Below are 22,135 nucleotides of genomic sequence, written 5' to 3'. Positions count from 1 at the left end.
GTTCCCCCAGTTTCACAGAGTGCTGGGATTTCTAAATGGTGACACACATATAATACCATACAGTTAAGTGCACAAACATCATTAGCAATGACTGCTGGAGTAATTCTCCTTTGTATCCACAGTACTGTTCATTTTATTAATAGAGTAATTAGAGTTAGAAAATTCATTGTAATTGAAAATGCTAATATGTACTTGTTAACAACCCCAGGTGCTTACAAATAATAAAAAAATAATTAAAAACTCAGATACGTGGTGAATTAGTCCCTTTTGAAAATACAACTCAGACTGTCTGAAATACTTCTGAAAATTTTACTCAAAAGTCTTGTTGAGAGTAAACGGTGGTGGGGGAGGGAGGATCAAAAAGCTGTAGGAGACTAAATGTACAGAGTTTTCGAAACATGGAAACTGGAAATTAAGTCATTTAATAGCTTTGAAAAACTTTGCCCAGGCTCCTTAAAGTCTTTTCCATCATAAAGGTCTGCACTTCACCCTCTTCCTTCCTGAGCGGTAAGTGAATGAATTGCAATTACCGTAAAAGCTGAACTTATACCTGAGGATATTTTCTGTGGACAATGAACCAACGGAGTTAATACAGATTTACGGAGACAATGCATGGCACGCAGGCATGTCTGCACAGCAAAACGGCTTTGACTGTCAAATCAGAAAACCTCACTGCAATACTGAAACAGAGCAAGGAGTCCTTAAACTCTGAAAACCTCACAAAAGGAAGAGAGCACTGAAAAATAACATTTGGCAAACAAACTATCTCACCTAACTGTCCAAATTTTAGCTCAGAGTAGCACAACCAACAACAAAAACAATGTTTTTCACCTCTGGTGGGATTTTGGTGGTTTCACTTTGTATTTTCATCACACTTAACAGAAAAGTATGATGGCAAATGAACAAATGAAACTGCTTTCACTGAAAAAAATTCAGCTTGTCTATATGAAATTTATCAGGATGTACAGAACAATCTCTTGCTTGTCACTACAAGACAGAAGCTGATACAATAAAAACTTTGTATTTGTATTCCAGAAAATCTGCAAATATTAAGGGATTCCTAAAAATCTCTGAAATGCAAAGAGATTCCTACTTATCAGTATTATTGTTCCCTTGCACAGCTCCACATCTGATGGCACCTCTTGTTTGTCTCTAAAACATAGATTATAAAATGTTTGGCTTGCAATTGGGTGACTTCCCATGACTGGCTTTTTTAGGCATTACACAATACTGAATAATGACAGCAATAGCATTTAGAGTTATTAGAATGACAGATGATTGGAGATGACAAATCTAAAGGATACCAGGAATTTGGAAGGGCCATTTTGAGAGTACAGAAACTTGCTTTCTTAGTTTTAACAATACATGGTAATGAACTGAAGTATATCTGAAGCATTTATATAACCTTTAAAATTACAAAAAATTGGATTCTTATTCTGCAATTACTTATTGAAGAACATACCACCCCATGGTTTTAACTCATGTTTTTTCTTACTTTAATTTTACTGGTCTTCTGATTTAAACAAAGGACAAAACCAGACCCTATGGGACCTATCCGGCAAGCTGTCATACCTCCTATGCTGCATCACATGTATGACCTGTCAATACAATTACCCATTGTAATTAATTATTATTTTCAGTTTAAGAAGTAGAAGCTGTGTGGGGTGGAAACAAAACTTGAGAGAGATTTTAATTACATCACCCATTTATATAAAAAGTAGCAGTACCATCACTGAAAGCCACAAAAAGCTTGACCCTGCTGTAAGAAACCTTAAGTTTAGACAGCTCATGAGAAGTGGAGGAGAAACAAATCAGAATGGAACAGAATTTGGAATTTCTGAAAGTATTGCTTGGGAGAATTACACAAATAAGTATTCCTCTACGTTCTCTTCACATATGTAGCTTCTTAGCCATATTTTTAGAACTTTTCAGAAGCCACATCACAATATTGGTCTGCACACACTTCCCTACCCCCCCCCCCCCCTTCATAAACCAGAACTATTTTCTAGATAGTCACAGAGTGAAGTTATTAAACTTCATCATGATTTAATCCTTACTTTTTAAAATGTGATATGCATTAACAGGTAATATGATTTTTACATTCATGTCAACTACAGATCTCCTGTATCATGAAATACATGACTTCAAGACAGAAAAATGTTAGCAGTCCCTGAATTACTGCCTGTGGATACTGATCAAGTGAACATGAACAAGATGCTCAGGAAAAGCAGTCACCTAAAATGTGACATTGCCAGTCTTCTTAAAGAAGGTATGTTTAGAAACTGCTTAAATAAGCCACTACTTCAGAAGCAAAGGGAAAGAATAAAAGACTGAGGGAAACAGGCTCTCCATTCCTCAAGACATTCTAGTATTGGAATATTTTGTCATTGTCCCAAATATAAACAAAAAGCTGAAATGTATGTTACATGTATTTAGAGAGAGAGAGAGAGAGTTGTGGTAATAACACAGTTTCAGAGTTCCAACAAATTAAATCAGATGTATTTCAAAATGTTTTGTTCCTAAATTTTGGGTTAGTTTATCATTGAATTGAGATCTTTCATTTGGTGTCTTGATGTCTGTATTTTTATGTGGCCTGAATTTTCCTTTTCCTTGGCCTGAATACCTTTTCTCTTATGCATTTCCAGTCATACGATGCCTATGACACACTACACTGGTTATAGGGGAGTCTCAGCCGCAGTGAGGTAACTCTCCAGGAAGCTCTGCCTTCAGGGGACAGCACAGCTCTGAAGCCTTGCAAGGCACTGGGCCAAGACAAAATGTGCAGTTCAACATTGACTGATTAAAAACAAGTATTTCAGTCCCAACTCCTACTTCCCCCCACCACCAAAAAAAAATAAATGTCTGACTTCTTAAACCCCATCCAAATGCAATCATTCCGTCTTCATTTTCTGAATAGGAGATAAAATTTCATCAACATTGAATTTCTCAAAAAAAGGAGTTGTCTGTAGAAATTTAATTTCTCATGACAGAATAAATTAATTCTAACGGACAATTCTCAGAATCATCTGGAATGGGAATCTTTTGCTAGCTTATTATAAAGATTTTTACAACAAACTCTAGAAAACAATGATCAAAGTAAAACTTACAAAATATTAGTTTATAAAAGATTGGACAAGAAGAAAAATGTAAAAAACCTCTAAACTCATAAAACCCCACCAAACATAAAAATGTGCTTCTAGACTTAAAATGAGAATAGAGCATCCTTGATAGCATCCCTCAAAGCCTCTGCAGTCAGCAATGGCTGGAGAGATGTGCTGGCATAGGTAACTCGCATTACTCAGCACAGTCATGCATTCATACTGAGTCATTAGTCAGTAGAGCCTAGAATGGGACATCTTGCTAGATCTCTGTATAAAAGTATGGCTTTCAAGAAGTAAATGAAATAAAATTGAGAAGCAATATACACATCTATGCAACAGGACAAAATGGATTGGCTAAATTCATTTGAAAATGAAATAGTGTAATGTATACTTTCTATATATAGAGAGAGAGATATACACACACATACATACTGGTTGTATTTTGATCTTAATGCAAGTTTTTAAACAGTGAGTGAACCTTCTGATATTCCAGTGTGAATGCAACATATGTATAGCATGCTACATCTCATTTCTGCTCCCTTGGTACAAAACAATAAGCAGCAAACTTCTTTTTATTCAGTGCCTGTTATTTTGGATTGGGCAAGATGATCTATCTAAGAGCAGCCATGCCCGCTCAGATCAAAAGTTCACCTAACTCAGTATGCTGTTGCAGACAGTGGCCAAAAGGAGATTTATAGGGAGGACTTTAAGAACAGAGAAAGCATCTAGTGATGCTTCCCTGTAGTGGCCTTCCAGTTCCAAAAATTCACCTGTGACCCAGAGGTGACACTTTAGTATCTTCTCTGCCTAGATAGAGTTCACGTCCATGAACTTGCTTCATGTCCACTTGACTGAAACAAGTTTTAGTATCCACAACATTCTAAAGCATGAAGTTCCCCAGCTTAACTCCTCTTGTGTTAAAGAACCATTTTTAAACACCTGCCAGTTGCTGTTTCATTTGATGGCCCCTTCTTGTATGGGAAAGGGCAATGAACAGCCATTCTCTATTAATCCCATTTCCCAGCAACAATCTTTAAGATGTCATATCAGTTTGATACACACCAGTAAAATAACAGCATGCAACTCATTTAAGCTGCACAAATCAGATGGCATCACATTGGAGTCAGTGAGACTACAAAAGCCTGGCCTTGTCCAATTATCAATTGCAGTTAATACAAAAATCAGATTGTTTCTCCAATACCTGTCGCTGATTTTCTGTCTCTAGTCTCAGTCTGGCTTCGACACATCTTCTGGTCTCCAGGAAGGCTTGACGTTGTGCTCTGTCTGATAGGTAGCTAATGAAGATTCCTGCGGTGTTCATACACATAAATAACACTGCCTGAGCCGCTATCTGCAATGAACAACAAAACAGGATTTGATCAGAAATAAGAAACAAAAATACCTGTTTGGGGAAGGCCGGGGGGGGGGGGGGGAGAGGGAGAGGGGGTGGGAGGAGAGAGAATGAGACTGCTCTGCAGTCATGTCGGCTGTAAAAATAACAGGAACGTTTGCATAGAAGAATCTCTTGGATCTTAATTAGAGGCATCAAACGTGTAAAATTCTCTCTGCCTTGAGGAAGAAATATACAGTGTTTGGGGGCATTAAACTCTAGTTGAACCACAAATGATGTTTCCAAGAACTGACTCACAGGGCTTTAGTCAGGAATGATTACAAACATAATTAACAATTTGTTTTTGCACTGCCTCTTCTGTAAAAACAACTTTGTGATTTGTTCCATGGCTTAGTTTGAGAAGAAAGCCAGCTTAAGGAAAACAGAGTGTCAGTTAGCTAAGAATTAATATCAGTGATAAAAGGTATTCTGTTCTTATTAACCAAATTAAATTAATTCATTTTCAGCTGATGCCAAAGCACAAGCTTGCAGAATCTGAATCCTGAACCTTTCTACAGGGGAAGCTGAAAGGAGACCCACGTTCTTGCATAGCAGGTGCTGTGTACACAGACCTTCACTAAGGCCTATGTAAGACCTGCACTCTTTTTCCTCACAGAAGATGCATCAAGGCTTTTTCCTTTGCAATATGAACATAAAAGAGCCAAATGGGAGTGGGGTCCTGGGGCAGCATAAATTTCAGTGGCTTACTGCTCTTTCATTGATACCTCTGTGCTCTGTATGTTTGTACAGCAGGGCACATCAACACCATGGCAGTGAGGATTGCTGGGGAAACGGAGTAAGACACAATATTTGCCTGCATTAGAGACCTGCAGTTTCAGCAGCTTTATGCAGCACCTCACCCCTGTTATGGGTTGAGAATTCATGTGAACCTTTCTCAGTTTCCACTTCACCTTGCCTTTTCTTAAAGTTGTGAGAGGGTCAAGAGTCCAAAGGTCGTTAATATTCCTCAAATGCAGCGTGCAGGGCCAACTCACTCTGACTGCTACCTTAGCTAGGGAACCACCGGGGCACAGTGAACCAGCTGAAAGACTGCAAACCTCAGCTCCCATCTTCCTGCCAAGGTCCAGTCACAGCCACTGTGCTGATGAGGTCCCACTGGGTGGACCTGCCTTGCAGGATCACACCTTGCTCCCAGTGGCAGACCAGCTGTGGAGTGGGAGGGGGCTACAGTACCCTGTGGCCACATCGCCTGCCCAGCAAAGCTGCCCAGGCTCTGACAGCTATGGACCATAATGCTATGGGTGATAGCTACAGGATCAAAACAGCATCAGAAAAGCCACATCAGGTCAGATCGAGCGTTTGTCATTGGGGATGCTGTCTCTGACTGCAGAAAACAGAGAGCACCCAGGCAGAAGAACAAGGATAAAACAGTAGATACAAGTACAAGAATAAAGCAAGCATTCAGTGATGTTTTGTCAAAAGTCTTGAATGCTCCAGTAATCTGTGGTTGCGGAACATTGTGGGCTAGAGGTTGCATTTTTGTAGTATTATCTGATAGTCTTCCTAAAATCGAAGTGTTTCTTGTCCTAGTAGTAGAGAGAAAACATTGATCAAAACTCCATAATCTCATTGTGATGACTCGCCTCAGATCTGCAGGTCTTGCTCCTCACATTCACGTGGGTTTCAAAGTAAGATTTGATATCAAATCAAATGCATCTGGCAGAAACTTCAGCTTTATATATTCCCGTACAGGGAATTTATTTACAATTTATATGCCATGATTAAATAAGAATGCATATCCTGGCTCCAGCTGAAGTTTTGTTTAACCTTTGCCAGTAATAGATGTCTAGGTAAAGTCTGTGAGATACAGGGCATGATTAGCATGACCCTTGCATCTTCCTGGCTTCCAGGATCCTGTGGTTTACAGCAGCTCTGAGCTGGAGGTGGCACACTCTATCTGGCTGCTTAACTTTTCCTGATACCTTGTTGAAGTTAATTGTACCTTTGGCCTCTATGGCATTCAGTGACAAAGATTTCTACAATTTAATTAGGCACTTTGTGATAAAAATGTTTCCTTTTGTTTGCTTTAATTCACAGCCTTATCATTTCTTGGAGCGCCACATCATGCTTATAAACAGTGACTAATTCCTAAATTATCTTCCTCTTACCATTCTGGATTTTACTGACTTATAGCATTACCCCTTCCTTTTATTTTTTTTAAAGGGAGGAATTTGAGGCTATTTAGTCTCACTGCATTTGTCCCTATTCCTCCTCTATGCTTACTGCTTTTTCCGTTATCTACCTCACTCTGTTTTACTGGAGACAGGTTGCCCCAGACCAGCCAGATTCCCCCAGACACCTTCTGCCTTTCCTCCAAGGTAAAATGGAGAATGCAGTAATTCAGCCCATGAGGTAACTCCTTTACTAAGAGGGGTATGACGGGCTGACATAAAACCAGGTCAGAATTAGGTTGTTCAGCAGGACAACTGAAATCAGCTGTGAGTGGCTGGAGGAGTTAATATTTCATCCCTTTTTGACTGCCTTGAAGATAATCAATGCTTACACACAAGCAAAGCTAGAGTATAGGGTGAAAAAAATAAAAGCCTTCCACAATGTCTGAAATGTGCATTTCAACAGTGAAATCAGTGGCAGGATGCTCTCGTTTGCTTGCACATTGAATTGCAAGTTCCTCATGAGCCCAGCTCAGTCACCCTTCTCTGCTAATACTCAGGACTAGTGCCACTCACTTCAGCAGATCTCCTTAGAGCAAATGCAGTAGAATTTGGCCTTCAATTAGATTTCACAAGCACATAATTTGATTTGGACAAAGGGAATTATGGAAAACATGTTACAGGTAAAACAACAGCTTACTCAGAGGCAGAATCTGCTTTTCTTACACATAGTAGTTTGATTGAAACCAATTTAAAGAGTAAAGCACTATGCCTTGCAAGGATACTAATCTGTGGCTCTTGTTAATAAAGGAGTAAAAAAGAACTGAGTCTTTCATTGCCACTTCTTCTTCCTACAGCTTACTGTGGCCAATTCCTTAAGTCTTGTAGGATTTTCTACTGCTTATCAGGGCCACAAGCCAGGGCAGACTGATTTTGTAAGACATACACAGTTTCATAGCTTTTTGACTGACTTGCAGATAATCAGTGCTCACACAGTAGGACAGATGAGGTATAACATGAAAAAAAGAAAATATTTCCACAGGATTTATAAGCTTTTCAGTCCATTTGTACCTTGCACAGCACTCAAATAAGCAACTATAGCAGAGACAGCAAGTGATCTTAAAAAGTCATGAGTGATAGTCTCGGTGTTAAATAGGGCTCTGGGGAGGTCTGCTTCTCAAATATTTAAAAAATGCAAACAAGAAGGCACCCATCACCATGCTGCTTGGGAATATCTGTGTAACAGGATCAGCACTGTCCCTGCTGAACCTGCAGTTGCACATAATCACATAACAGGATGAACAGAGCTAAAGAAACTTACTGGTCAAGATCATGCTGGTAGTCAGAAGCAGCTGTTAAAATTTTTACTCCAAAACTCTGCTTCCCATATTTTTCACAGGGGGTGATTAAGATTTCACAGAGAAATCACTTGTGAATTAAATTTACATTTATAAAGTGTCTTTTATACAGGCATCTCGGAGCCTTTTGCAAAATCAATATGAAAACTAGCCAAAACCAAAGGCAAAGAAAGGAGAGGATGCAGGTCAGATGAGAAAGCCAAGTTTAAAATTGACTTTACACATTGATTCAAATAATGTAATTTTTATCTGTTACTCATTGTATAAAAATGGCTTTGCTAAGACAGCTAAATCCAAGATAACATTTTGAGTTGATTTGGGAACCACCAGATCTCAGACAATTAAACAATTAAACAATTAAAAGGCACTGGACATAGCTGGTCAGGAAGCAGTATCAATCAAAGTAGGTACAGTATAGTAATGGAACAGAACAGGAAAAGGAAAATACATTGAAAAAATGGTAAAGCAGCTCACAAGTCTGTTGTGAAGTGGTAGGCGGATCAGCCACAGACAGCTTTCAAGACAGGATTGCGTGTAGTTCAGGAAACAGGAAATTCAGAAGGATACAGGTGAGTTACTGAGAACAGAGCTGGGCTAAGGATAACAACAATTTGTAGACGTTTCTGCTATTAAGAGAACCTAATTGAGTTTGCCTTGATTTGGAGTTTATACAGAATCCTGTGAGTCTGTGAACAACTGGGAGTGAGGTAAAGAAGGGTTTGCAAATGCCAGAAGTTTCTAAAACTTCAAAAATCATAATTGAAGTGTGTTTCAATTTTGCCATGAATTTCCTTTTTGAAAACATGTGATTGTCCATCAGGGAATATAAAGCCGTAAGGCCAGCTGTAGAGTCTCCTGATTCAATGCTTTCTAAGACCTACCATTAATAGATGTTTAAGGACTGTATAGTGACTGACCAAATTTAGTGCTTCCAAAAAGCCCATAACCTGAGGAAAATGAACACTTAGGAGTGGTTGACAAACCCAACAGACTGGAAATATGTTGATTGATAGCTAGTCCTAAAAGACAGTAATTGCCGCAGACAATCTTCATCATGAATAGTTGAACCAACAGTAGCATACATTCATATGGAAAGCACAGTGGAGGTGGAAGAGAGAAAGCTGAAAACGTTTTGAAATAATTCTGAAGTCCAGGAGGACACTGAACTTGTGTGTTACTACCTCAATTGCAGAAAGAAACCCTAGTGTGTCCTGCAGAAATAAACCTATTATTAACTTCTTCAGCAGGTACATTTTTTTCTGCTGCGTAGAAACAGAGCAGTGCTGGGGCTGATAGCACTAAAACACATCTGAAAAATACAGAAATGGTTTTCAATGTCATCTTCAGTTGGACATTCTCAAGGCACATCAGTCCTAAAAAACAGAAACTTCATTAATTACTGAAATGTTCCTGTGGGAAATTATTTAGTTCTTTTCCTATTTTGCTTTCTAGTTTTGGATTGGCTTCAACAATGGATTAGAGTAGTTTTGTCTGTTTGGGGAAAACTGGGAAAGTAAAGCTGTTGTGCTTCTTCTTTAAGAGTGTTTTTAGCATGTGCCACATAAAGAACTGGTTGCTATGGTAATTATTATTGGTTAATTAGGTTTGGAGAAGCATTTTGATTCATCATTAGTTTAACTAAAAATAGCAGCTTGCCACAAGGTTGTTTTTGTAACTAAAATGTCTGAGAAACCCCATTGCCCTCTTTCCCTGCCCCATCACTCCCTTACTGTGGTTACTTTGAGGGAAAATAACTTATGCTCTTATAAGAACTGATCACCAGGAATGAACTGAGGGTTACATGAGAAGTGTGGTATTTGAGACCAAAATGTTCTACTTTGTATAGAATAGGAACATCTGGCGGCACAGACTCTACCACTCTCTCACTGCTGAGCTGCAGCAAGCCTCTGCCTCCAGCTGAGACCATGATTTTATGAATCAAAGCTCCTGGCAAAGACACCAGTAAGTACCTGTATCTGTACTGCCTCTTGCCTACCTTGATCCCTTAGCACAGCTTCCCCTTTGTCTTGCCAGATCAGTTATTTGTGGGACCATACTGTGAACTGTATCACGGAACCTGGCCAACTTAAAAAACAAACATTTGGTGTTGGCAGTGATTTTCCTATCTGGAGCAGTCGTCTGATTGAGTTCACAGCACAGCCTCCGCAGGGAGAGGAAACACGTGAAAATTCATAGCTGTCACTGCTGCCAACTCATTAAACTGAAATCATTGCTGCCTCATTGTTAAATCACCTTGTAAGGAGTTTTTTATTCCCCAGGTTCACTCCTGACTTCTCCTGGGTCTAACTGCTAAATGCAAAAGACCACGATAGAGGGGTTTTTTTTGTTTTTGTTTCAGATTGTCAGTGCTTCTTCATCACCATTTATTGGAAAGCAACTTGTCTCAGAAAGATGCCCAAACTGCTGCCAAGACTTTCCAGAAAGCTTTTCTGTCCCTGATCCTCTATATTGTCCAATGCATAAGTACAACAGCTGTTTAACTCTTACTCACAGCTCGAGTGAGTACTAACTCTTTTATCTGATCTACATATACATAGTTCACTGAAAGACAGGAATATACAATACAGATGAGAGGACAGGGATAGAGAAAGGTAATTGCTTATTCATGGCAAATTTAGTCAAGCACAGATTGCGATGGTTAAGAGCAATTGTTTAACCCCACCTACCCCTGATTTGATAAATGTGAAAGGAGCCATTTTTATCAGTGTCACCTCTTGATTTTGTATTTAGAACCCAGTTTGTGGTTCAGCTGTGCACAGCTCCCATGGGAACATTGGTTGATTCTTCAAAAACTCAGATCTTATTTATGCCTCTGGGAGAGCTGAGATCTTCTGAGTCTGGTCTTGCTGTTTCCAAGGCAGGTGTTAGAGGACTTCACTATGTACTTAGGGACACAGGCTGGCCTTTAATGTGTGTGAAAACTGCAGCCTGCAAAGCATGTTGGCCCTATTAAAACAGAGGGTGTATCCCAAAGAGTTACTAGACTACCCTCAATGAGAGTAACTGGTCTCAGACACGGTTGTCTCCATCCTGTTGGAGAATATCCTAACATGCCTATTGTTCCTGCACTGACAATGATTTAGAAAACAAAGACCATTTTCCCTCTGAACAATGACACGTTTGCATAAAATCAATTGTTCTAGTTCAAGACAGAATTGAGAAATATGCATCTTTAATATTCCGAACAGGAGTTTAATTTGCTGTTAGAAAAATAGCTATTTCCTTCTTGCTCGTCCTCTCATTGAATCCATCAGAAATGTAGAAAATTGAATGTCTGATTAAGTTGTTCATAGGCAGCTCAACCCATACAGTTTGGTAAGTCAGCTATCACCTGTGGCAAGACTTCTGCAATGTGGTGTGGTACAAAAGATCTTTCAGGAAAATTGTATCATATCACATCAGACACATAAGGCTTGACACTTGAGTGATGCACAGAAGCAGTCAAGCAAATACATAACCCTGATAGTGCCATCAAGCAGCCCCAAAAGGCAAATAAGTTTCAGTGCATCTCTAAATCCCCTTGAGTTTGCCTGAAAATTAGGATTCCGGAATAATCTTACTTTTAAAAAAAGAATAATTTATCTATTCTGGGACTTTGGATAACCTTTTTTTTTGGTGCTTTTCCTTTTTGTAGATGTTAAATGACTAGACATTGCTGGAACAATGTCAGTAGAAGGGTCATAGCCCGTGCAGTTCAGTTGAATAAACAGAGAAGGGTCTTCAATTTTAGTAATGTTTTCCATTGCTACAGGTACTCTGCTCAACTCTCCGACCCTCATCTAGGAACTGATCCTGAACTCCACAATGAAATCCGGTGATCACATCTCCTGCCGCCGTGAGCAGCACAGCACGCTTGTCATCATTCTGCACACAGGATGCTATATTAGATACCTGAAAGGTTCCTATTTAGAAAGAACTAAGCTATGCTTTGATGAAAAATACCTCTCTATTCAGTATTTTCTGTGTGCTGCTTAGGCACCTTCTTCCTCTTCTCTGAGACAGCTGCATTGCAGGGTAATTACAAGGAGAAATCTAAAGCCAAACCTTCCAGATGTCATTATTTTATTGTCCAAAAATGTCACCTCATTTGGTATGTTTAAGTAAATGTAAAAGGCTCAGACAGGAATCTATTTTCTTCTCCAAATATATGTACCCTTGAAACCATAGTATATGTACTAAGTAATTACTTTAAATTACCTGTGCTGTCTAACCAGGACCAGATCCTTTAACAACCCACAAAAAACATCAAAAAACCAAGGCACAATACAAATGCCTGCACAACTGAGAACACACTGGAAGCAGCCCATGGCAGTTAGGGTGGGTTAGGAAATGAAGCGATGGTATTCCCCTGGTCACCACTCAGAAGGGAGCTGTGTGGTTTCCTTTTCTGAACTTTGTACGAGTCTGAATATTTCAGACTCGTGAAGCTCTCAGTCTGACACTAAAATTTTGCCTACATTTCTTCAGTGCAGAAGATGATCTCCCCTACAAGCTGCACATTTACTGTTCAAAACAAATACCAAAATAATTACATTCAATAGAAGCCACATTCCATTTAAGGCCACTAGAGAAATAAATTACTCCTAATAAAAATTACAGCATCTATACAAAGTTTTACAAGAAATAAATCTGAAAAGGGGAAGCATCCACACAACATCCTAGATATTCAGAATTAAAAATAACTCGGGGGGAGGGGGTGGTGGTTATGAAGCAACCCTTACCAAATTCTATTTTTTCCCCTTGAATTACATATGTGGATATCTGAATTGTAAACAACTGTCTTCCAATTCAGATGTACCAGTATTTGGGGATCAGGTGATAGACATTATAAATAACTTCTCAGTGACAAAAAAATCCAGCTGATACCTAGTCTGGAAATGTCTGAGAACACCACTGAGTCTTAAGGTGATCCTGGACACCCTAAAACTAGGACCTCTAAAGTGAAAGGTCACTTTTGGAAATTTTCCTCAATTATCTCAGTAGTTCTGCCTCAGTTGATGCAAGATAGCCAAGGCAGAAGAACTCCTAGTACTTCCCTTCACAGATTATAAAACTGATTAGGAGTAGTGGTAGGAAAAGAAAATAAAATCATCTAAGCTGCTCTGCAGCATTGGAAAGAGTTTAACTACATTTTAAGGAAAACAAAACTAAGCAGTCTGCATTTCTGTTAAGTAAGTTTGGGGTGGTGTTCTGCACAGCTGTTTTTATTGCTCTAGATAATGGCTCTTATTCGAAGCTGAAAGTCAAAACTGAGTGAGCAATAATTACGTTTGTGGGGCTGACAGCAGTTCATCTTTTCTGACACACTTCATTGCTGTTTTCATCTGATCAAATGTATGCATGTCCTAGCAATTACCTGCAGTATGGACTCTGTGTCTCTTCCCAACGGAGCTGGCAATCGTTGTGCCTTCTGTACAAGCAACCCTGCTCCGGTGCACTCTGCAGAGTTGTAACAACAGACTACACAAGAGAAGCTTTTCATTTTTCTTCCTAGCTATGTTAAGCCAGGCCATGTGTGTTTTCCTCTGAATTATCAAGCTGTGGCCACAGGTAGAATAAAGAGGCAAGATTTTGCCAATCATTTTCCCCTTTTGGTGTCACAATGGAAAAAGAAAGAAATAGCAAAACATAATGATCTTAAATTACTCTCGGACTCTTTATGAAGAAATAAAGGCAGCCTTATGAAAGCCATGCCAGCCTGGGTGAGAGTGAGACTAATATCTTTTAAAAAGTGAATTGGTTTAACTATAATACTGAAAATACTAATAATGAAAAAGACATGAGAAATATAATAGTGTTAAGTGTCCTTTTCCAAACAACCCTTGTCCTTCCAAGCCTGCTTCTACTCCAGTGGGAAGCTAGCTCTACTGATCAGCTGTTTGTGTTAATCACTTTTACCTGCTGGCAAACAAACAAATCCCCCACAGCTATTCTTGTTTTAAACTATTCACCCCAAAAAAGCCAAAACAGCACTGGAAACAAAGGCTCTTTACACTTTATTATCAGCATTTTTAACTAAAGGCTAATGGCAAGGCGAAGTTTTTCCCACAGTCGCACCTGTAAGTGGCTGTCATTTTGCACAGGTGTCGTTACAGATGGAGCTTGCCCATTGAATTTGCAGATGATTGATGTGTGAGCCGACAAGAATAGGCTTACAGTTCCCAGAACAAGCTGTAGGTTTGCTAACCCAGAAATATTATGGAAAATAGCTCCTCTTTCCAAATTTACCATTATGGCTACTCTGCTTCCATTTTAAATTATTTTTGGAAAAGTGACCTTAAAACCCTGATTAAAGCAATTTGCTATTCCCTGTTTATTTTTCCCTTCATCATCTCCTTTTTTTTGTTGACTGTGAGGATACCCTGAAAACCAAGAAAAGAGAGAACACAGCAATACCATTTTTAGAGTCCTTTACTAGCAAAACATAAAAAAAATCAACAAAAAACCTGAACACCTACTTTCTCAGCTACCCCTGATGCCAACGCTGGACTCATGGCTCCTGAAGGCCTTCCCTTACTTTGGAGAAATCTTGGGTAGCTTACAGGTAGTGGATAGCAGTCTGACTCCAGTGTACACAGAATTTCAGGCATCCTACACTGAGAACTGATACGACCTTGGGAGACTGCAGGAAACGGTAAGCCCATGAAGGTATGGATGAACCTGCAAGAAAAAGTTTGGGATGGTTGGGGAAGGGGCAATAGGGCCCAGGAGTCTTCATCCTCCAGAGCTGAGCTGCACGCAGCTTAGGCACAGTGGAAGACATGAATCACTCAAGGTTAAAAGGGAATTTTATTAGTAACTATCTAACATTACTCAATATTCTCTTTCAGTCTGCTTTATCTCAACTTTTTTAAACTCTCAGTTAGGTACTATGCTGGAGAGAAAACAGGGAAGGGATGTGGAAGCAAGTGGAAATGTACCAGAGAAAAGCCATGAGAGGTTACACGTTCCAGACCAGCTGGATTAAAACTTTATCTCAGAGAGTTAGGCGAGGACAAACGTTTTCCTTTGTGAAACCTGTGGGTGTTGTTTTGCTATTAGTCATGGTGAATGCTTCAGTGTGGTGAGCTAGAAGAAGTCAGACTAACATCAAAAGTACAGAGAGTGCTGTGGGAAAAAGTTGATTCAGTCCTTTGGCTGGCAGAATACGCCACCAACAAATAACGAAGGATTAGGTTTCTTCTGCCCCTTTGCTAGGAGAGGAGGCATATAGCGCAGGATTCATTCTGCATTGACACTGGTGTGACCTAGGACTAATACCTTTGAAAGCAGTGGCTTATTCTGGTATAAAACAAGGATGAGATTAACATCAAACCCTGATATTTACCGTGGGCCAAATTCTCCTTGCTTGACAATACAAGCCATGTCTTTGTTTTCACTGCTTGTGTAAGCATGAGAAATGGAAACTGGACTGTTCATGGAATATTAAATAAATGATACAAGACAAAACAACTGCTGTCTCTGATGTTGAATAATGAATCCTGCTGATACCAGTGAGAGCTGCTGGAGACTATTAAATCTTGATTGACATAAACTAACAAGAGAAGGCCCCCAGATAGTTTACATCAGGATAACCGTGTATAGGTTCATACAGGGTCTGAGGCAATGCACAGACATGAATGCTGTCCACATTTTTGCAGTTCGGGTTGTTTAAAGACACCCATTCAGGGGCAAGGTCAGTCTTAACCTGCTTATACAGAAGCTCATTGGCTTCAAAGAGAAATTTTCCTGGGCAGAGCAGTGTTTGGTCTTAGTGATTATTTAGCTCACGTACCTCCTATTTAGATCAAGGTAGTAGTGGTCAGGATACATAAACATTGCTCTCTTAGTACTCAGCAGAGGAGTGCTTGCAAAGAAATTGTGTGTGGCCTTGGACATGCTGGGGTACGAACACCAAGGCTGACAACGTTGTGGTTTATGGCACAAAAAACATCCCAGAATTTAAGTCAAGAATTAGCTGACAAGGTGGATTGCTTACTGGAATTTCAGGCAGGGGAGAGAACATTACTTCTGAGCCTCAAAAAAGAAAACCAAAGACAATCAGTTTTATAAACTGATTTCCCAGTTGGCTGATGTTTTCTGAAAGCCAGACAGCACCAATAGTTAAATCTGTGAAACGGTTCAAGGAGAAAGGACACAGTTAATGACAGGCTGAGACATTTTAGTGTTTAATGCTTGAGCCAAACCCTATTCTGTTTGATGGAGATACACCTGCTGGCTCCGACAGCTTTTCAAGCAGTTTCCTCCAACAATCTTAGTTTGTTAGCTATCAGTACTCAAGTGAAATGAAGCATTTCAGATAGCCTAGGGAATTGCTTATGTCTCCTTCTTGATAACAGTTTGAAAGGATAAAATCAGTTCTTAGAGCTTAAGTTCTGCCTCCCAACCAGTTAGCATTGACCAAGTATACCCTTTCCAAGGCATGTACAAATGCTTCAAACTGCAAAAAATTAGAATTTCTGTTCCTAAAGGAAAATAAGACTCCAGCCAGGCCCCACTGCTCAAGTTCTTTTCTTTTTGTTTAGATAGTGCAAGGCTGAAAGCAATTAAAACCATGACTATAGATGGCACTACAAACATGGCAGTTGCGGATATTCAGCTGACATCTGATGGCCAACACTGTACAGTAACCACATGTGTAAGCTGGATTAAATTCTGCGTAAAAACAAGAAAAAGCTCAAATGACTTCTTCACGTTGCCTTCCTTGTGAACATCCACATCCATTTGTTAAAGGCAGCTTGATTAATCATTACGTGAGCATAAAACTAACGTGCTTTTGCAACAAGCACACAATATACCTGTATCATAAATAACTCTTGTCATACATTCTGGCCTGCCTTCCTGTCTTCTGACATGTTACTATGTATTATTTCTGCAAACAGTTTGTAAAAAAGACAAAACCTCTAAGTCATGCCAATTATTCTTTTTTTAAGGAGAAAAAATGTTAATAAAAAAGTAGAACCAGTCAGACTAAATACCTCATGATGATATTTAAAAAAAGAAATACATAAATTTGGGAACAGTGTCTGGAGACAGGCAATACAAATCTGGAAAAGCACAAAAGTTTTAACAAATTTCTTTAATGAGAACCAAAAAGTGTGTGTATTTTAAAATTGTCAGTTCTTAGCAGATATATAAAACCTTCACATTTTTTTCTCTTTCTCTAATTAGTAGCAAAGATGCGCAACTACTGCATTTCTGGGCAGCTCAGACTTGTATGTGTACAGCTGCCTTTCTTAGACCGGTACAAATCTGGTGGCATCCAAAAGAGAAAATGTGGCTACCTAGAGATATTTAACATTCAGAAGATATCTATAGCATGTGGGCAGCATATGGTAGCTCTCAGCTTTCGGTTTCCACTAAGTTCAACTAGAAACTATAATGGAAGAGTCATTGCCACCCAGAGTTGCAGAATCCCTCCTCTGGGAGATGAGGGCTCCTACTCACCTCAGTAGTCCATAAAGACTCTTTTCTGGATCACAAGGGCAGACATTGCTGATCTGCAGGACTTACAGTTGTGAGAGGTGATAGCTCAGGAGCCAGTCCAGTCCAGGACTTGCAGGAACACAGCCTTACCACTGGATTTGGATAGGATAATCCAGACATTCCTGGAAAAATGCATCCTAATCCAAAAATTGTCTCTGTGCACATCTTCAAAATTATTATCATGATTAAAAAAAAAAAAAAAACAAAACCAAACAGGATGACCTACCTCTACCTACCACCTTACTTTCATGAGAACAAGAGCACCTGTATTTCACATGTTTATATCATCCCCTGAGCAGAACACCCAGTATCAATTTGCAAAGTACTCATCTTTCAGAGAGATCCCTGTGTCTGACAGGAGTAGAAATGGTTGCCTGAAAATCTTTCATTAAGGATTTCTGTATAGTTGCTCTGAATGGCTGATAGTGATTTGTAGTCTGGAAATAAAGACATTTTGCTAAAAGACTGAATTGCCCTTCACAACATGAAAAATATGATTAAAATATGCTGGCAAGGTCGGAGTTTATTGCCCTTGAAAAGAACATTAGCCACCATGTTCCCTGAATTACAATTGAGTGCTGCTAAGGCCTTTTCCTTTACTGGAGAAGGAAGGAAACATTTTGTGTCTGTTCAACAGTAAAAGCTCAATTCTCTGCTTTCTGGCAGGGTGGGATGCTTGCCCCAGGAAAGATGCTATGTTACTCCAGTAACAGAAAGCAGCCTCAGGTCTAATGGACCCATTGCGGCTGTTACTCATGGAGAAACTTTGGAAGAGACAAACTATCCCATGAGGCTTCCCAGTGTGTGAGGTGAATATAGATGCAAAGGAACAGCCAAGACTCTTCCACCTCTTAACAATGCTCCAGCTACTCAGCAAGCATGAAATAATCTCTATATTTACTTATGTCTAAATTGTTCCCATTATTTTCATATGTACCATATATCTAAGACCAGTTTTAAAGTCAGCTGTAGTCCCAAAGATTTCAGAGACAAAATCTGTATCTTTTAGTGTACACAGGTGCTTACATACTTTGCTTAGAGCAGGGACAACCAGGAAAATTCTTATTCTTCGTAATTAAGTGGCATATGCATCACAAATGTATTAAATTAACAGAATTTACAATAATGACGATCTGCTGCATATATTGATATTTTTTTGTCTACATAAAAATAAAACAAATCAGACCAGGTTTACTACATAAGAGGAGGAAGATTGATGGTCAGATTAAATGAGCTGATGGTGACCTGAAAAATACTTTTCGCTGGGTAAAAATGGCCCCTCCTTATTCAGCAGATTTTCTCTTTTCTGTTTCTTGGCCTTCAACAAGACTTTATTGACAACACAGTCCTTTCACCAGTTGTAAACCTCTTGGAAGAGACAATTAAATTCTGTCATTTTCTTGCACCATCAGCAATATTATTGGCTAATGGTTGATCCATGTCTCTTACACACCACAGAGATAAATACCTGAAGCTGTGGCATTTCTAGTTCAGACTAATCCATCAGTCTCAGTGTAGCAATCATTAGAAATCCAGAATGGTTTATTTCTTTGGAAACCAGGGGTGAGAACACTTCGCATCACAGCTGCAGTTAGGAGTCAGTATCATTTAATTATAGAAAGTAGGGCATGAGATGACCTTGACAGGTCATTTAACCAATGCTCCAGGTCCTGGATATTACATAAATCACTCTTAAACAACTGCTTCTTTAAACTGCTTAATCATACCTCAGGGTAAAGTCTCCCAAGAAAAATGAGGTTATTTAAGTTATTGTTATTAGGTTATTGTTACAAGGTTTCTTCTACTATCTAATGTAAATATTCCTTATAATGACTTAAGCACATCATCTCTGGATAGCTATAGATGAAACAAAGAACAATTGATTTCTTCCTCTCTGTTGCAATCCCTTCCACTTTTGAAGGCTGTCACAGTCTCCCTTTACCTTCCTTTTCTCTAGAGCAAACCTATCCTACAAGAGTAGTGAAAACGAGCAGGATCCACTGCAACTGAAAACAGTGTGCTTGAAGATCGTCAGCACTTTGTTGGGAGAAGGCTAGTTTCTGTTTTTTGAAAAGAAAGTTAGTATCAGGTGCTCAAAATATTGTCCTAGCATTGGTAGACTGCCTAAGGGTAAACCTGCCTCTAGATTTCATATCAGCTGAAACTCCTGTGAAAGCTGTAGTGAGACCACAGCTCACACACAGGCATATCAGATACCTCCTTGCATTTATGTAGCCACCTGACCACCTGAAATGGAAAAATGGAATGATTGGTGCTGGTGGAGGAGGTTTTGTTGCTGGTGGAAAAAAAGGACATGTATTACTGATATTCTTAAAACTCTGCCCCCTATGATTTTGTACCCCACAGAGATCTAGCAGGTGAAGACAGAATTGTTCCCCAAAAGAAGCACGGAGTGTGTGTGTGCTTGACATTTGCTATAAAGTTGTGCTCTGGGACTGCCTGATGTCACCAGATGGGGATGGGGAAAGCAAGGATGCTGCTTTGAGTTTTGAACCATATCATAGCGATAAGCCCACAGAACAACTCTCACGAAGAAGTGATGCACCAGGTCAGGTGATGACATGCAGTGGACTTGTTAAGGTTAGGTTTACAGTTGAACTCCATGATCTTGAGGGTCTTTTCCAACTTAAATGATTCTATGATTCTAGGATACAGGCCTGCAGTCATGTCCCACAGTCGGACTCAAGGCTGGAATGGACTGAAGCGAATGCAGAAGGCATGGCACATACATTAAACCAGGTCTCATGCTGAGATCACAGGAGCTGTGCCCTGCAGTGGCTGTGTGTTTGCTTCAGGCTGGATTTGGAGATATTATTTCTGCCCTCCAGATCCTCAGCAGGTCTTTGGATCTGTCTATTTGAAACCATACCTGTACCACTATCACAGAATCACAGAATAATTGAGTTTGGAAGGGACTTCTGGAGACCACATAGTTAAATCTCCTTCCTTACAGCAGGATCACCTCGAGCAAGTTGCTTGGTGTCTTATCCAACCAGATTTTGAATATTTTTAAGGATGAAGACTCCACAACATCTCTAGGCAACCTGTCAGTCCAACCACCTTGACAGTAAAAAAAGTATTAATATGTTTAAGTGGAACTTACTGTGTTTCAGTTTGTGCCCATTGACTTTCATCCTGTCACTGGGCACTGCTGAGAAGAGTTTGGCGTTCTCTCGTTCACTGTCCCCAGTAATGTATTTATACATGTTAATCATATTACCCGCAAGCACACACGCCCTGAACCTTCTCATCTCCAGGCTGAGGAATCCCATCTCTCAGCCTTTCCTCATCTGTCACATGGCCCTTCACATCTCTTTTCTGGACTCAACCCAGTATGTCCATGTCTCTCCAGTACTAGGTAACCCAGCACTGAGCACAGCATTCCAGGTGTATTTCACTAGGGCTGAGCAGAGGGGAAGGATCACCTTCCTCAACTCACTGAAAATGTTCTGCCTAATGCAGCCCAGGAGGCCATTTGCCTTCACATGCTTGTTCATGGTCAATTTGGTATCCCCAGGGCCTATTCCCCAGAGCTGCTTTCCAGCTGCTCAGCTACCAGTCTGTACTGGTAAATGGGCTTATTCCCCTCCAGGTGCCGAACCTTGCATTTCCCTTTTATTGAACTCCATGATGCTCCTGCCAGCCCATTTCTCCAGCCCACCGAGGTCCCTTTTGAATGGCAGCGCAACCATCTAGTGTATCAGCCACTCCTCCCAGTTTGGCATTGTCTGCACCATGTAATAGTGTTTAACTCTATTGAGTCTGGTGGGAGTTAGTGGGACTTAAGGAGTCCCATGAGACACTCTCATAACCACTTAAGTGATTTAAGGAGTCCCTTAGCTTCTGGAGTGTTGGAAATCTCACTTGCTACTTCTGTGTGCTTTTGAGCCCCTAGATCACGTTGAAAAATGGGCTTTATGCCAGATGACTATACTGGGAATAATTGCTATGGACACCTATCCTTCCATGTTTTGTAGACGACAGGTTTCATGCAAAGTTTGTGATAATTTTTGTGTGTGTTTATGGTTTCTAATTTTAATCTTTTCCTTACTTGAAGAATGCTCTAGCATTTTCTTTTTTTGTCTGAGATTCCTGAGTTGTCATTTTATGGTAAAGACCACTAAGATCTGACTAAGCAACCTTGCAAGTTCTCTGCAAATTTGCAACTGCTGAATCCATATTGCTGTTAGCCAGAAGATGACAGTTTGATTCCCAGATTATAGTTTAAATTTTTAATTATAGTAATTAGAAAAAATGTCTCTTAATTAATGGTATGTGTATTCTCCATTTTTAAATTGCATCTATAAACTCTCTTTAGATATACACAAACTTTAGGAACATAGTAAATATTATTTTGACTTGCAAATGTAATTACTGAACCTGAAAGCAAGTTACAACAAAAAAGAATAAAGCATGAAATTCCACAGCATTGCCTTTGCCGAATATTTATATCTATGTAATACAAGTATATCTACATATACGAAGTGGTTTGAACCTCTAGAAATTTAAATATGGGGTATTATCCAATTGTATTAGAAATATTGGTTGCTTTTGGATTTAAAAAAATCAAACATGTCAAGTTTAATTACATAAGTCTTCTGTTGCAGAAGAAAACCAGAAGTGATC

At 39.6% G+C, this 22,135-nt stretch overlaps 1 protein-coding gene across 1 annotated transcript in view; it reads right to left on the bottom strand.

The window, feature by feature from the left end:
* ADCY8 (adenylate cyclase 8) overlaps positions 1-22,135 on the bottom strand; it is a 123,966-nt gene that overhangs the window by 89,095 nt on the left and 12,736 nt on the right. Inside the window, 1 exon segment of the mRNA XM_037381792.1 lies at positions 4,303-4,452. Coding sequence (XP_037237689.1) covers positions 4,303-4,452 — 150 coding nt within the window.

Source organism: Falco rusticolus, chromosome 3 (genome assembly GCF_015220075.1).
Source record: "Falco rusticolus isolate bFalRus1 chromosome 3, bFalRus1.pri, whole genome shotgun sequence".
In the NCBI taxonomy this organism is placed as follows: Eukaryota; Metazoa; Chordata; class Aves; order Falconiformes; family Falconidae; genus Falco; species Falco rusticolus.
The sequence above is the reverse complement of the archived record's forward strand: the minus strand, read 5'-3'. Positions and strand labels throughout refer to the sequence as shown.